At 34.9% G+C, this 15,814-nt stretch overlaps 8 protein-coding genes across 8 annotated transcripts; 4 read left to right on the top strand and 4 right to left on the bottom strand.

The window, feature by feature from the left end:
- Positions 1 to 127: 127 nt before the first annotated feature.
- On the top strand, positions 128 to 1,198 carry RO3G_06664 (uncharacterized protein; the record flags this gene model as incomplete). Its single annotated transcript, XM_067661254.1, has 2 exons — positions 128 to 164; positions 216 to 1,198. The coding sequence occupies 2 exons, from the start codon at positions 128 to 130 to the stop codon at positions 1,196 to 1,198; spliced, it is 1,020 nt and encodes a 339-aa protein (XP_067517355.1).
- Positions 1,199 to 2,331: 1,133 nt separating this feature from the next.
- Positions 2,332 to 2,633, bottom strand: RO3G_06663 (uncharacterized protein; the record flags this gene model as incomplete). The annotated part of the gene is made up of 3 exons (XM_067661253.1): positions 2,332 to 2,468; positions 2,498 to 2,567; positions 2,610 to 2,633. The coding sequence occupies 3 exons, from the start codon at positions 2,631 to 2,633 to the stop codon at positions 2,332 to 2,334; spliced, it is 231 nt and encodes a 76-aa protein (XP_067517354.1).
- Positions 2,634 to 3,851: 1,218 nt separating this feature from the next.
- Positions 3,852 to 4,221, top strand: RO3G_06662 (uncharacterized protein; the record flags this gene model as incomplete). The annotated part of the gene is made up of 2 exons (XM_067661252.1): positions 3,852 to 3,954; positions 4,124 to 4,221. The coding sequence occupies 2 exons, from the start codon at positions 3,852 to 3,854 to the stop codon at positions 4,219 to 4,221; spliced, it is 201 nt and encodes a 66-aa protein (XP_067517353.1).
- Positions 4,222 to 4,399: 178 nt separating this feature from the next.
- RO3G_06661 (uncharacterized protein) lies at positions 4,400 to 4,907 on the bottom strand (the record flags this gene model as incomplete). The annotated part of the gene is made up of 3 exons (XM_067661251.1): positions 4,400 to 4,503; positions 4,545 to 4,683; positions 4,884 to 4,907. 3 exons carry the CDS (start codon positions 4,905 to 4,907, stop codon positions 4,400 to 4,402), a joined length of 267 nt encoding a protein of 88 aa, XP_067517352.1.
- Positions 4,908 to 5,311: 404 nt separating this feature from the next.
- On the bottom strand, positions 5,312 to 5,983 carry RO3G_06660 (uncharacterized protein; the record flags this gene model as incomplete). The annotated part of the gene is made up of 3 exons (XM_067661250.1): positions 5,312 to 5,322; positions 5,460 to 5,764; positions 5,919 to 5,983. 3 exons carry the CDS (start codon positions 5,981 to 5,983, stop codon positions 5,312 to 5,314), a joined length of 381 nt encoding a protein of 126 aa, XP_067517351.1.
- A 1,027-nt stretch (positions 5,984 to 7,010) lies between these two features.
- Positions 7,011 to 7,254, bottom strand: RO3G_06659 (uncharacterized protein; the record flags this gene model as incomplete). The annotated part of the gene is made up of 2 exons (XM_067661249.1): positions 7,011 to 7,153; positions 7,242 to 7,254. 2 exons carry the CDS (start codon positions 7,252 to 7,254, stop codon positions 7,011 to 7,013), a joined length of 156 nt encoding a protein of 51 aa, XP_067517350.1.
- Positions 7,255 to 11,388: 4,134 nt separating this feature from the next.
- On the top strand, positions 11,389 to 13,832 carry RO3G_06658 (uncharacterized protein; the record flags this gene model as incomplete). The annotated part of the gene is made up of 2 exons (XM_067661248.1): positions 11,389 to 11,450; positions 11,549 to 13,832. The coding sequence occupies 2 exons, from the start codon at positions 11,389 to 11,391 to the stop codon at positions 13,830 to 13,832; spliced, it is 2,346 nt and encodes a 781-aa protein (XP_067517349.1).
- A 591-nt stretch (positions 13,833 to 14,423) lies between these two features.
- On the top strand, positions 14,424 to 15,458 carry RO3G_06657 (uncharacterized protein; the record flags this gene model as incomplete). The annotated part of the gene is made up of 2 exons (XM_067661247.1): positions 14,424 to 15,026; positions 15,084 to 15,458. 2 exons carry the CDS (start codon positions 14,424 to 14,426, stop codon positions 15,456 to 15,458), a joined length of 978 nt encoding a protein of 325 aa, XP_067517348.1.
- Positions 15,459 to 15,814: the final 356 nt, after the last annotated feature.

The raw sequence follows: 15,814 nt of genomic DNA, 5'->3' as shown, positions 1-15,814 counted from the left end.
CACTAGAATTTTCATATGAGATTCTAAAACAGATGGACAATTCACCAATGGCACATGAAAATTGCATATAAAAAAATCATGATGCACCTGTTTATTTTTTTTCTTTTTTTTCTTTTATTCAATAAAAATGAGTTCAGTAAAAGAAGAAAAGGATGAGTATTTTGGTAGATAAGAGATAGACTTTTTAATGAAAAAAAACTAATATTGTACGTTAGATGTTGATGATAGTAATAGTGTTGGTGGAGATTCAGGGTTTAGTACTGGTGAAGATGATAAACATGAAGCGTTAAATAAAAAAGATAGCAAGCAAGAAACGAATGATGAAATCGTTAATCTCGTACAATTTGAGCCGACAACGATTGAGGCAAGTTCTGAAGAAGAAGAAAAGCAGGAACTGGCGATAAATGGAAAAGAAGAAGGCAATGTGCTTTATCGTCTTGCTTCTCTCCCAATTATTCAAGATAGCTATTTGGGAGCCCAAAAGATTGTACGACAGCATACGGTCGGGCAAAGAGCACTTGACTTTGCCGAAACGCAGTTACAGACTGTGTACGTTTCAGCACAGGCCTACGAAAATAAGCCCTTGATTGGTCAACTTTTCTCTGGTGCCAATAGCTTAGGTAATAGGTCACTCGACCTTCTTGAGCGCCAATTCCCTATCATCAGCTCACCTACAGCAGACATCATTCAACCCTTGATGGAGCGTTTGGATCATGCCCGTGGTCTTTTACAAGAACCTAAACTGGATCAAATTACGATGCAATTCGAACGTTTGCTTGATGCTTATCTTCCTGCTGAGCAAGAAGAAGAAATAAAAGAACATGGCATTCAACGCCTAATCAAGGTGATCCACATCTTATCAGACCGTATCACAAAAAAGACGATGAGTAAAATAAAGGCAAGCAAAGAAGAAGAACAAAAGATGCAAAATATCGTAAAGGATTGGATTACAGAAAAGGCCAAAACGATGCTTTTCACAGAGGATCAAATCGAACTTCACTCTGATCAGCTACAGTCACTACACAAATTTGCTCAAACAGAGTTGGAAAAGGTCCGTCAAGAGTTGAGTAAACAAGACAAGAGTCACATGGAGCGTGCAAAGAGTGTTTGGAATTTATCTCGAAATGATATTATTTTACCTTTATTTCAAAAATCTTCTTTTTTGTTTTATCGTAAACAATCTGCTCCTGTTGCTTGATTCTTTTATTATTATTATTATTATTATTATGAATATATTAGTTTTATTTTAAAATAAAGGCCTCCTTGGAAAATAAGTAACCATAAAAGGATAACCGAATAAATTCATTTGAGAATATCACCAGACTTTCTTCTTCTTGCCGTATTTATGCGCAAAGATGTGTGTGTGTACAGAGTGAATGTAACCATTTTGTTTAGATGAAAATAGAAAAAACGGTTCTCGAGTCAATTGAATACACAAGATTATCTTTCTATATATAAAATGGGATTTTACACAATTAGAATTCATTTATACTCCCCAAAGAACAAGCGCACGGATATTTTATAATATTGTTTTACATGTGAAAACAATAAAAAAAAATAAGCTTTTCATACTGTAGGTCACAAAATCCTTATACACCAATACTTCTTTCTAACTTTAGTAATTTAATCCTATTTTAAAGAACAAATTTAACCAAAAACATATATAAAACAAAGCAAAGACTAGGAACATTTAAAATAAGGTTTTTGAAATAGCACAAAGAAATATTTAATGTATACAAATCAAGATCACTACTGCTCATATAAACATTAGAGCGTATCCTTAGTTAATAAAAAACCTTAAATTCATGAAGAAAAGGACAGCCGTTTTTGTAATTTATGTATTTGTCACTGCAAAAGCAAATAAAGACGAAGATGGACGTGTCATGTACGGACTATGTTCAAAGAAATCAGTTTTAAAGTAATAAAAAAAAAAAGGAGAGGGTACAAAGGACGAATATATTTGTTAACACTAAATTTTATGATTATTGCAAAAATTTCAAATACTTACTATTCACTGATTAAGCAATAATTTTTTATAGTTATCACTTTAGGAGGAAAGACTTAAAAGAAATTGATGAGGAAAAATATTCTTCATTTGTCCACTTTGATTAAAGAAAAAAAAAATAATTGAATGTGAGTGTATGATTTATTAAGAATACAGTACACTTTACCCTTTGCCATTTTTTAATTTCATTATTATATAGTATAAAAATACTTTAAGCAACAGCTCTTCTGGTCAGCTTTCATGATTAATTATACATGAGAGGGTGTTATAGACGGTTATCATTAGCAGCGTAGTATATTAAAATGAATTGATGATGCAGAAGCCTACTATCTTTCTTCTAGACCTGTATTTGCATCCATGAGATGAACACTTAAACTATCCCAACAACTAACATCGTTAAAGTTTGTCATAACCAAAACATGGAGATAATATTTGAGCAGTTCTCCATAATTAAAAGTGGAATCTATAATTACAACGAGTTGTCAGTATTACTTGTTCCTGTTAAAAATGAGCGTGATTCATCTGGTATTCTTTTAAAAAGAGACCACATGTTCATTACTATCTGTCGTGTTTTGTTTGCTAATAGCTCGAGCTTTTATATTACCTTCCTCTTCTTGGCTTGTTTCATTGTTTAAATTTCAAATTTAGCATATGGTAAATTGCTACAAAAAAAGTCTGTATTTTTTTATACATCTTTGTCAATTGCTGTATCTTAAATCGCTTCCAAGTAGTATGCTCTAACTGAAATGTTTCCAAATCAAAGATGAGGGATGAAAAAAAGATAACTGAGCATTATGCGGACGAGTTTGTGATGCACTTGTACTATCGCTTTAATACACCTCATCCAATTTAGAAAATGCACATTATAACTGCCGTTTTTATCTTTTTATATACAGTTATGAAGCATTACTTTATCACGCTTTCACTCAACGAGGCTCTTTGCAATATCTTTATATTTGTTGACCTGATAGGGAATTATCACAGTAGTAGATACTCATGACTTTGTGTCAAAAAAATAAATTACAGAATGCAAATTTTGATAGGTATCAAGAAAAGAGCAGCACATGTTATTACTAAAAGTTTAAAAAAAAACTAAGGACTCTACTAGCAAAGGATCCGATACCAATAACCTAGTTACCCAAAGAGGCTATAGATGCGTATATTTACCAACCTATTCTCCAAAACTAAACTCCAAAAACAACCTAGGTTAATTGCTAAAGAAGCGTTGCAAACTCAAATGTAGCCAAAGCGTTTAATTAAATCCTACAAATTCACATTTACAATCTCGTGGACATTTTACAACACGTCTAGATGACTGTTAATAAATAGCCTACATAATTTCTTCTCTTGATAAATGCTTTTTAATTGAATTCGAAATTCTTATGCTTGACTTCAAAATGACAAGTGAGAAAAATGCAACTTTGAAAAATCTCAGGATGCGGCAACTTGCATGGAAAGGCTGTATATCTAGTATCTTTTATTTCTATGCATACAGTTGAAGTAGTCAAAGGAAAAGCTGTCTATTGCCCTCAAAAGCTCGTCCAACAGCACTCTTGGGTAGCAGGCTTTATATCCTTTTTCGACTATCAAGATCTGCGCCTCAGCTTGACTCTCTTTCTACCTCACCTCAATCAGATGGTACGCAAGTCAAAAAGTTGTTCAGAGATCTCGGCATATTCCCTTTAGACAGTGTCCCACTTGTGTATCTTAAATCTAGCAGACCATCCTGGAACGAATTTTGGCATGTCCTAATTCCTCATCTAACACAAATCATCCTACAGGAGTTTTATCATCCAAAACCCCCCGACACACTCCTATCTGTATAGAATCATAACTAACTAGACAGATGAAAGATGCATGCTATGTGATGCAACAACAACTTGTTTTTAATATGATTTTTATTCACAAGGTGAATGCAGGCCCACATTATGCTATCACGGCTTTGACAGGTTTGGTATCAAATAAAAGTGGCCAAGCACAAGGTTCCTAATCAAATAAGTCTATACGCCGTTTGTACTTGTTCTCATGATGTCCTCTAGAAATTTGTCGTATGTAGCGATTCTCCTTGTGAATTAACTATTGAAACCATGTTGAGTACTATACTCAATTTTTGTATAGGTGTCGATAATCCTCAGTTGAATATACACTCTATTCGTGAACCAGGCGGTATGGATGATATAAAACACAGTACTGGCCTCTTAAGAATAGGTTTTTAGATATAATCGAGTAGGGTTTGATGCTACTTAAAATAGGTATTTCATGAAGAATTTGTAGTATTAGAACAAGAGATCTACTGTGAATTAATAAAGATTGAACGGCTCAAAAACATTTTTATATGCACGTTTTATATTTTATTAAACAATCGCAGCCATTGTATTTTGCTCTTGTTCATTCTTAAACATTTCCATAAGATAACACACCCAATCTGTTTTCAATTTCCTTTTCAATTTGAAGGTATATTCCATCACTTGTATTTCCCTTCACATTTATTACGATATCTTGAAATAATTAAAGATTAACCTTTAACTTCATTCTTTACTTATGACACTTTGCAAGGTAACATTTTCTGGTACTTGTAAATCAATCACCAAACTCAATAGCTGTATCAATTTTTTCAATGGCGCATCTAATTCTCTTGCTTGATTTAATGTCTTTGGGGAGCCACCTAAAAGCCAATTCTATAAGCATATGAATGAATCATAACACGATTTGTATAAATCAAGCTTTCCGCGTTACCAACATCTAGTAATTCTTGATTAAGAAGAGATATCAACAATTCATTCGTTTTTTTTTATGATTCATAGTTTTTTTTTTTTTTTTTTTTTTTTTTTTTTCAAAGTAAATTTCCGAATTTGTCACTTCATTCTGCAGCACTGACCACGCAAAGAAACTTTAGTTTCATTTTTCAATTTGTTTCCTGTATGACATAACATGACTGAATCTAATCAAGGTCCTTTCTTTCATGAGCTAAAAGTAAAAAGAGACGAAATCATGTCCAGATAGGATACAGCCAAGCCAAAATGACTCCTTTTCTTGTTATCAATAAAAATTGATACAAGCATGAGAAGAGGATAAATAGACAATTCTCATTTTATGTAATTTCAGTAAACATTGTATAAAAAAAGCCCCATTAGGCGCATCATGCTTGTTAAGTTTACTGCGCAGACCAGATTGAAAACCAAGGATGAAAAGTATGAATTGTTAAAATTACTTTATTTACTAATTCTAAAATCTACATTAATTGCTTATGAATTAACTCATTTTATTGCTAGACAGAGAAAGTGCAACAAAAGTGATATATATGTTTCACCATAATACTTGGTGATAAAATAAGATATTTTGCTTTTTTTTTTTAAAAAAAACTCCCTCAAATTTATTGATAAAAAATATATACATTAAAAACACGAAAGGCAAAGTTGAGATCAAGAGGGTGGAGAATAACTAAATGTTATACCTCTCGAGACATGAAGACCAAGACGCCAATCTCTTGGAGGTAACTGCGAGAGAGATAACGAGACCATGATTTCTTCATTAGAAAGGCAGCATAACTCCTGAATGGAGAGCACCCTTCTTGCCCGAAAGTCATCCACTACAGGCGGCATTGTAGGATCAATTTCACTTGTAGCGGGTGATTCATGGGCTGGCCTCATTTGCTTTCTTTTGCGCCCTCTTGTCTTGTTCTTTTTGTTGTTAATGTGGGTTTTGGCGTGCTGCATCATGTTATCATGGCGACTGAACCTTTTGTGACATCCTGGATCTCTACACTCGAATGGTTTCTAAATGACATATTGCTGTTAACAACGCACTATCCCTCCTCTTTACGCTTACTTCTCCGGTGTGCTTCCTTTCATGCCGTGTCAAGTGCTCCGCTCGATCGAATTGCATGGAGCAATTGAGATTGTTGCATACAAACCTTTTTGGACGAGCGGGACCAGCTGAATGTGTTGGTTTTTTGTTGATTGTGGGCGATTCTGTCATTTTGAAAAGAAAAGTGAGGTGCAAAATGAAAGGAAAAAGCAGTGCATTTTATACTTTTCATTCTCTGTTTCATTTCTTCACAATCCTTCTATCAATGGCCTGAGAAAATGAAAGGAATAGAATATGGGAGAGGGGTTTTCATGCTTAATTGCAACTATGCTTCGCTTTTAGATTATGAATACCCCCGTATTAAGAGGATATGTTGCCTGTGACCTTATTTTTTATCTCTTTATGGATATCTTGGGCGTATTGTAATTTACACTGTGCTAAAGAAATAAGGTCATCTCTTTACTAACCCATGCAAAAAACTCAGCTATCTGCCAATAGCGTCATTTTTGAATTTATATTCCTAGGCACAAAGCTTATTTTTCTTTATTATATCACTCCCTTACTTTTGTTGTATAAAATCATGCAAATTGGGGATTATGTATTGCTGATAGTTGCATAATTCAACATTTACCGAGTTTGACAAGTAGCTCGGAGATTATTACTGCTTTTGCATGCCTTTTTTGTAACAATGCTTGTTATTTTCCTCTTTTTGTTTGAAGTTCTTGAACTACGTTCTGTACAGCGGCTCCCATAGAGAATGTTTGCTTATTGTAGTTTTAGCAAACCTCCAACAACCTGTTGAATCATCGTTCTTTTATTTATGACTAATTCAAAGTCCATGATGGACCATGCTATGGTGTAGGGGCTCGTCCTCATAGCCTTCAAAAGATTCGGTGCATAAATATGACACTTCAATATTAAGTCATGGCGTCAAATAGATCGACCTTGTGCAGTACCACACCAAGTCTGGACAGCATATTGACGAAGATGGTGGTTTATCCAAAAAATATAAAAAGGCTATGGCATGAGATTTGAATAGACCGAGTAGATTTTATGTATTATTTATGGGTTTTCTTGTTTTGGAAAAAGAATATCAGACCAGTAAGCTATTCATTGGTGCGAAAAGGAAGCAAAAGAATAAGTTCCAAGGCAAAATCAAAAATCCACTATTGAATAATGATCCAACAACGGCTGTTATTCAACACTTTGTTTCAGGGTTTTTGAATATACGCAATATATTTTTGTCAAATAATGAAATTCCACATTCCCAAAAGCTTTGATTTAAAGTCGAGCCTTCAAACATTGCTTCATTGGGGATGGTATCCATGGATATAATACTTACTCAAAACCATTTGTTTATGCAGATACAAGGCTTTTTGGGGTGCATTTTTCTTGAAAAGATGAATACATTCCATATGTAGAAATATACATAGAGAGTCCATAATCACAAAATGTTAAAATAATTTTTCATTGACTTTCTGTATTCTTTTATAGAATGCCATATTGGTTTAACAAATGTTATTTATCTTGTGGTAATATTTGTCATGCAAATTGCTTGGTAAACCGTTTCCCTTTTTTTATACACCTGCATAAAAAGATAAAGCTATTTTTTTTGCCAAGTATACGACTGTTTTGGCGTAGTGGTCTTCCATTAAATTATTAACTGACTAATGCATGTTCATATAAAATCTTTCATCTCTATTGAATCATTCTTGTCGATTTACTTTTATTTTAGAATAATAGAGTTATAAAAGTGCCTGCTTTTATCTGTTTTCCAAGACAAACTGTCCTTAATTATTTCAGTATATGAATCAAATATGATATCATGCTCTATACAATCTTTTTTTTTTCTCTTTGCCTATCCCTCATTTACATAATAAAAGACATGACATCAACCCCTTTCATTTTTACAGTAAATTCCTTTATAAAGAAATATACCTGATCCTTTTTACTTTGCTCTTACACATTCAATGAGATATATATTGGAAAGATTCAACGTTTTTTATAAATAAGAGTATGCTTAGATTAGAGAGAGTTAATATATTCATTTTTATAAATATTTATGATAAAGGATTTACTGTACATCCTAACATAATCCATTCCCACATAGTTGTATGCTAAAGGATTACTCAATGTATGATATACAACCAAGAATGATTTTCTTTTAATCTTCATAGACACTGTCAATTGTACAGTTTATAAATTCTTATCCTTGCTTTAAAAAATGTGTTTTGAAAAATGAAAAGGCTAATAGTATAGCATAAAAAGCATACAAAAAAAATCTTTGTGAATTTTGATGATTAGTTTGTTTGCGAGGATGTCATTTAACTGTATAAACAGAGTGTGCTTTTTAATGAATAATTAAAATCAAGTTTTATTCTAGTCGAAAAACACTTAAATTGAAGAAATGAATACAAGGAATTTGCATGTATAAGATGCATTACTTTTAATATATTTATACTGATTGCTGTGATAAATGATACTTCTGTATCTGTTTATGATGAGCAGAGGAAATTTTATGTGTCTACAAACAAGGCATAATGCGGTATAGTGACTGGCTATAAATTCATGATGTTTCAACGCTCTATAAAAATCATAGCAAAAGACACTAAAGACATAAAAACTACAGATAACAAGATACAAGAAACTCGAAAAGATTATAGTTGCTTTTCACGCTTTTTATTTCATAATTTAATACCTCTTTATTCACATGTACCTAAATAAAGTTTACAATATCCACACACAAACAGCACTGTCCAATGAAAAGCGTCTAAACTTGAAACACGACAACATTTTTTTAAGACCTTTCTTTTTTTTCCCCATTTTTTTCTTCTTTTCTTTTCTCTTTGTTAGAAACTGCTCTAGTTTCACTTTGTAAAAATTGCTTTTGTTATGGTCTGTGACACCTTGTTTAAAGACAAGCTGTCCATGCTGTCTGGGCTGCACTGCAACCTAACACACATTGGTGATTCAATGTGCAGTTCTGAGGATTTAGCTACTTGGCGTTATCCAGCGGCGTGTTTGTGCAAACAGGCTCTTCTCTTATCTGCGGCTCTTGGGCAGTCCATGCGGTTACAACAATAAATGCTTATGCTTTTGTTAGGAAGTATCGAACCAAAAGCTATTTCGAGTAACATGGCAGGCCATCGCAATCTTTTTTTACCGGTGACGACTAGTGTGATAGGGTCATGTTTGGGTTATATCACCAAGTGGCTGTTGTCAATCTGGGCTGTTTGGTAGTCGTGGGTGAGCTGGCATCCCTTTTATTCTTATTAGTTCAGAAAGTTGCTTGGGCCCAAATGTGAGCCCCTCATGATGGATAAGCTTTAGGAATAGAGCTTGATTCATCAAAGGTAGGAATCAGAAGACGCGTTGACGCGCATCGTACCTCCTTTAAGGTTCCTTAGCTTAAGGTATCGTATTGGCAGTTGGATACTTTTTGCTGTCACCTCTTGTTTTTGGGATCAGATGTACTTTTACCTTCTCGTGGTTGATCCTGTTAATCAAAGCTTGCTCTGTAAAAAAAAAAGAGTAGGCTTTGAGAACTAAGAAAAGTACTCTTCTTTTTTTTCTTTTCTTTTTATTTTTTTTGTTTTTTTTTGTCAATTGTTTCATATTTAATAAATAAATAAATATTGTTTCATGGTTATTTTTTTTATTTGCCTCAATTAAATTTTTATTTGTGTTTCAAAAGTTAAAAATAGCTGAAGATAACAATGACTTTATGACCTTAAGATTGTCCATCTCAAAGTGCTTTTGCAATTCAATTTCATTTTACAGATAATGAACCCGTAGAAGAAATAAACTGCTGATATGACCTAAGACTGTCGAATGCTATAGAGTCTTATAAAATACCTTTGCCTTTATGGACAGTTGAATTTTGATTTCTTCATATAATTCAGAAGATAAACAGTGCATTCTATAATCATTTTAGTTTAAAAACATACAATTGACAACTTGATATCAACATTTAAAGCTATGATGAAATAGAGCATAAAAAATATAAAAAAAAAGTATAAAAGATATCTGTGAACAGTATTTAACTGGATTGCATCAAGTGGTGTCTGCCACAGGTGCTTTGCCTAAATAAAGTTGTAAATTGATACAAGCTTTTTCAAATTATCGTCATCATCTTTCAGTTTGGTTTTGTCTAAATGGAAACAGGCCTATTTTCTAGATCAAATACAGCTTACAAATACTTGAATTTAGTATTGCTATTTATCGTAAAGAAGACTCCAAAATGTTATTTATTTCTTGAATAGGATTTAGTTGATTAGTAAACATAGTGTCATGTCTTTTAATATAGAATCCATGATCACCATAGCTTTTACGACAATCGGTACCAATATCACTGCAGTAACCTAATCAACCAAGGTCACTGTGTTTGTTATGATAAAAAGATATTTTGCAGTGTTGCTGTCCTTCTTGATATTTGCTTCTAAAAGCATCAGCATCAAGGAGTTTGATCTTTGCAGCTATTAATGAATGGGCAATGGGTTGATTGCCAGGTACATACTCGATGACTTCACAAAAGTCAAGGTAAGTTGGGATAATTATGTACATTTTAAATTCTTTCCAATTTGGATAAAAACAAAGAAAGAATACAGAATGGTTTGTTCAAATAGAAAATCTTTACATAAACGTTATGAACCCAACCTCTCATTCTATTATCAAAATCATTTGTACTTTTTTTTTTAAACATGTTTTGATGATTACATGGTCGGACAAGGTGAAAATACTTTTCAGTGAGACTTAAAAAGATGAATAAACGATTCACTGTTGGTACAATATAAGAAGTAACTATTTTTTAGACATGGTTCATAGACGTTTGATAGATGATGATATTTTACCCACTAAATATCATTTTGAGTGATTTTTTCATTAAAGCAAAATGATTTTAGGCTATTCTTTAGAATAATGAGTAATCAGTAAAGATCTGTGCAATAGTGTAAAAAAAGTTACCGAAAAAAGGCGTAAAATGTATTAATCATTTATCCATCATTAAGCCAATCAAAAACTTTTTGTTTTCTCTCTCTTTTTTTTTTTTTGAACTACAAGAAAAATATAGTTAATTAAGGTTAGGAGTACATGTTTTTTATAATAGTTCTTGTCTGTGCTTACTGTTTATTATATTTTCATAAATAGAAATAACCACTCTAGTAAAATCTTGGTTCCACGTGTGATATTGATTGGCTATCACGCATTCTTGTTATTCTGTTCAAAATGAGTAGAAAATAAGTATGACGCAGAAAACAATAAGTTGGATCTACTTTGAGTAACCCATTTAATACTATCTTCATAAACCCTTGTATTTTTTACATAATCCCTATTGAATTGAATGTCAGGCTTAATCAAAAAATATCAGTCATTAACAAATGAGGGTTGAATAGCTTCATAGTTCGGGCCGATTTATCCAATCATTTCGAAATCCACAACAACAAAAATAGCAATCACTTCCGCTTTTTTTTTGTAGGACCCTCGGCTAAAATACTTTTTTTTGCCACTAATTTTTTTTTTTTCGAATTCTTTCTCTTTCATAACTTGTTCTTTTTATTATTAATTACCAATAAAAAAAGATGAGGTTTTCACATACCTTGCAATTAAATGCAGTGCCAGAATGGCTTGATTATTATGTCAAGTGAGTACACAGAAATAAATAAATAAATAAAAAAAACCCTTAAATGGCATAATTGTTGATTTATAGAAAATAATTTAAAAAAAATTTTTTTTTTCTAGTTATGACACATTAAAGAAATTGATATTTCAATTAGAAAAAGAACATGTGGAAGCCATCAATCATGGAGCAGATCCTGAAAAAATGATAGATCAGCAAGAGGATGGTGAAGCTAAATTTATTAGTGCGCTTGATATTCAATTAGAAAAAGTGTTTGAATTTTATACACAAAAAGAATCTGAATTATATCGTATGTTGGATGATATTGAAGCTGAAGTTGAAGGAAACCAAGATGATGGTCGTAAAGACAGTTTTACTCCACTCGAAAATCTGGACTCAACCTACAGCCTTCCGAACGCAAAGGTATCCAGTGAACCAAAAGATAGCATTCCAATCTCTCGCCGAACTTCTCGTATATCACGCTCCTCTCGTCGTGGATCTCGTATGTCAATGGAATCACGTATGTCGATTGACAATAACCGAGAAGATGATTTACTTGTCGAACATCTCTCTGATTTGCGTTCTCATCTGATTCTTTTGTATATCTCTCTTTCCGAACTTGAATCTTATGTTGAATTGAATCGAACCGCCTTTGAAAAAATCTTGAAAAAATATGACAAAGTTCTCGAACGCAACTTGCGAACAAAATATCTTGAAAAGATGGTTTTAGACAGCCGACCTTTTATGCCTCAAACACTGGATGTCCTTCGAAGTCAGATTGCTCGTATTGAGACTGTCTTTGCCAATGCCTTTTGTGGAGGCAATCGAACCATTGCGCTTCGTCAGATGAAGAGCCATCTCCGAGATCAGGTCACATTCGAGCGTAACACGGTCTGGAAGGACATGGTCCGTCAAGAACGCAGAACACACGATACCAAATTGATTGAACCCAAGCTCGTTCGTTCTTGGAAGATTCCTTTTACCAACCTGCGTCTCTCCACAGGCACGCTTCGTCAAATACTTTGCTTTTTATTGGCCGTTGTCGTCCTGATCGTCTTGCTCTGTGTTGATTGTTTTGGTGATCGTCAAGAAAACTATTGCTTTGCACTGCTCATCTTTTCCGCCATCATGTGGGCCACAGAAGCCATTCCTCTTTACGCAACCTCCTGTCTGATCCCATTCATGATCGTACCCATGGGTATCATGCGTGACTCGACGGGTGCTGAAATGACAGCCAAAGCAGCTGCTAAAGCGGTGTTTGCCTCCATGTTTAGTGGCACGATTATGATGTTACTCGGTGGATTTTCCTTGGCCGCGGCTCTATCCAAATATGGTATTGCCAAAGCGTTTGCATCGCATGTACTAAGTCGTGCAGGCACACGTCCTCGATGGGTTTTACTGGCCATCATGTTTGTTTCTGGCTTTTTGAGTATGTTCATCTCCAATGTGGCCACACCTGTCCTCTGCTTCTCCTTGATCGATCCCATCTTGCGTACCTTGCCCGACCGATCTCGGGTTGCGCCCTGTTTAATTCTTGGTATCGCTCTCTCAAGTTGTATCGGTGGTATGACATCCCCCATTTCTTCTCCACAAAACATTGTGACCATTCAATACATTAACCCTAATCCTGGCTGGGGACTCTGGTTTGCTGCTGCTTTGCCCATCTCTATCTTGACCATGTTTGTCTGCTGGGGACTCTTGTTGGCCGTCTATCGTCCTGCGTCTGATACACCTCACTTGAACACCATCAAGCCCACAAAAGAAAGTATTACATGGCAGCAAGTATTTGTGATGCTCATCACCATAATCACCATTGCTCTTTGGTGCGCCGAGACAGCCTTGGAGGAACACATTGGTGATACAGGTGTCATTGCTGCCATCCCACTGTTTGTCTTTTTTGGTACGGGTATCTTAAACAAGGATGACCTGAACAGTTTTCTTTGGTCTGTCGTGGTGCTTGCTCAGGGTGGTATGGCCCTCGGTAATGCTGTGACCTCATCTGGTCTACTTCAAGACATTGCTCTTCGACTGAAGGATGGTATCTCTGATCTCCCAGCGATTGCCATCTTGGCCGTCTTTTGTTTCTTGATTTTGGTCTTTGCCACCTTTGTCTCTCATACGGTAGCTGCCTTAATCATTGTGCCTATCGTGCAGCAGGTTGGCGAACAGTTGCCTGTGCCTCGTCCCAACTTACTCGCGTTCGGTGCTGGATTGGCTTGTTCGGCTGGTATGGGTCTACCTGTGTCTGGTTATCCAAACATGTCGGCTGTCATGTTGGAAGATCCTTCAGGAAAGCCCTATGTTTCCACCAAGGATTTTATTATCACTGGTATCCCAACAAGTATTGTTTGTACTTGCTTAGTCTTTACCTTGGGTTATGGTATCATGTCTGGCATTGGCTATTAGAAATTTTTGTTTGTATTCTTTTATTTACCATTTCATTTTCTTTTTCTTTCTTGTTTTTTTTGTGTATAGTTCTTTTTTGTTATTAAATATCGTATAAAGATTCATTTGAATATGTAAATTAGATCAAATTACATTACGCCAACATAAAGAGTGATTGTATAAAACGTCGAAAAAAAAAATGATTAGATAAATTCTTGTGAAATACTTTAGGACGTTTTAATCATGAAAAACACATACTCTCCTTCATTTAAAGAATTTAATTTGCAAAAAGATTGTGATGATCTGTTTGATAGTTTGTCATTATCCATCATTTAGTGTAAAACATGGCGTAGAAAGGTTTTTATTTGTGTAATTAACAGCATAAAGAGACAGTGGCATGCATTATCCAAAAGGACAAAAGGCACTATTAGTAAATCATCTACCTTACGTAATAGTCAATTGACACTGGCAGTAAACGGAGAAAACGTTTGACCAAAAAGAATTTCATGAGTTGGGGGTGGGGAATGATTTCAAAATGAACCTTTGATATAAATCAAAATTATTATTTTTTTTTCCTACAGTACAAACCATATCATTTTCCTCTAATTTTTCATGAAGTTATCGGAATCAAATACACCCATACGACTTGGCTTTTTCGCCGCTGCCATTTTACTGTTTATTCAACAAGTAAGCGCAGCTTCATGTACAGGTGAATTAAAAGTATCAAATCAACTGGATCTTGATAAAGCACGTACCTGTAAGACCTACTCTGGTAATATTGTGATTGACAACTCAGGTGCTACCGATCTAAAGTTGCACGGTGTGGAGTTGCTAGAAGGTGATCTGATTGTGACTGGAAACGATGCGCTCCTAGCCTTTTCAATGCCTACTGTGCAAGGTGTGAATGGTCAACTGCGATTTGCCAATAACAAGCTGTTGTCCTCCTTGGATATGAGACAGCTCTATGCCGCTCGTTCGTTTGAGGTCAGTGTGCACCCAGCCCTCAATGAACTCAAGTTCCCTGCAGGCTTGGCAGAGGCGGAAAAGATCACGATCACAGACACAACAGTGACCCGAGTCGAAGGCTTAAAGATGAAATCGGCTCAGGACATTTCCATTTCGAATAATATCTATTTGAAATCATTTGCTTTGGCCAATACAACCTCTGTGAATAACGTCTTAATCTCTGCTAATTCACCTGCACTTCACATCGATGTAAGTTTTACCTCATTCTATGCTAAAATAAAATAGCATTGACGTATTCGTATATAGCTTGGAAAGGTAGAAGGTATGCGCGAAGCTACTTTTCGTAATTTAGCAGGTTTGAACTTGGATGGATTGACCAGGGTCTCGGGTGATATGTCATTCATTTCCAACACATTTGAATCACTTGATTTACCCTCTATGGTCGATATTGCTGGTACCTTGACCTTGACCGATAACACGCAACTCAATAACCTTTCTATGGCTAAATTGGGCCATCTGGGTGGTGCTCTCTCTGTGAGCGGTAACAATAAGCTGACCTCCATCACGGCTTTTCCTAACCTTCAGCAAGTTGATGGTACATTGGATATCACAGGTGGCTTTGATGAAGTACAGCTACCTGTTCTTAATGATGTAAGACTACGAAAAAAAGAAATTGTTTAAGAATGGCTCATCTTGTTATATTAGGTACGCGGTGGATTGAATGTTCAAACAACTAGTAATGCTTTTTCTTGCGACACAATGTCCAAATTAAAGAATGGAGTGATCAAGGGCAATGCCTTTACGTGTAAAGCCGCAGTAGCATCACCCAAGTCGGGTATTAGGAATGGAAAGGGAGGTAAAGGAGGATCTGGAGGAAGCGATGATTTTGATAGTTCTGCTTCAATCAATGGAATCAGCTCTTTGATTCTTTTGGGCACCGTCGTACTGACCTATTTTACACAGCTTTAATGAAAAAATCATAATAGATAAAAGAGCAGTGAAAGCAAAGAGTGTTTTCACATGCTTTTTGTATGAAA

This window comes from Rhizopus delemar, genomic scaffold (assembly GCF_000149305.1).
Source record: "Rhizopus delemar RA 99-880 supercont3.4 genomic scaffold, whole genome shotgun sequence".
Taxonomy (NCBI): domain Eukaryota; kingdom Fungi; phylum Mucoromycota; class Mucoromycetes; order Mucorales; family Rhizopodaceae; genus Rhizopus; species Rhizopus delemar.
Note: the sequence above shows the minus strand (reverse complement) of the source record. Positions and strands in the feature narration are given on the sequence as shown.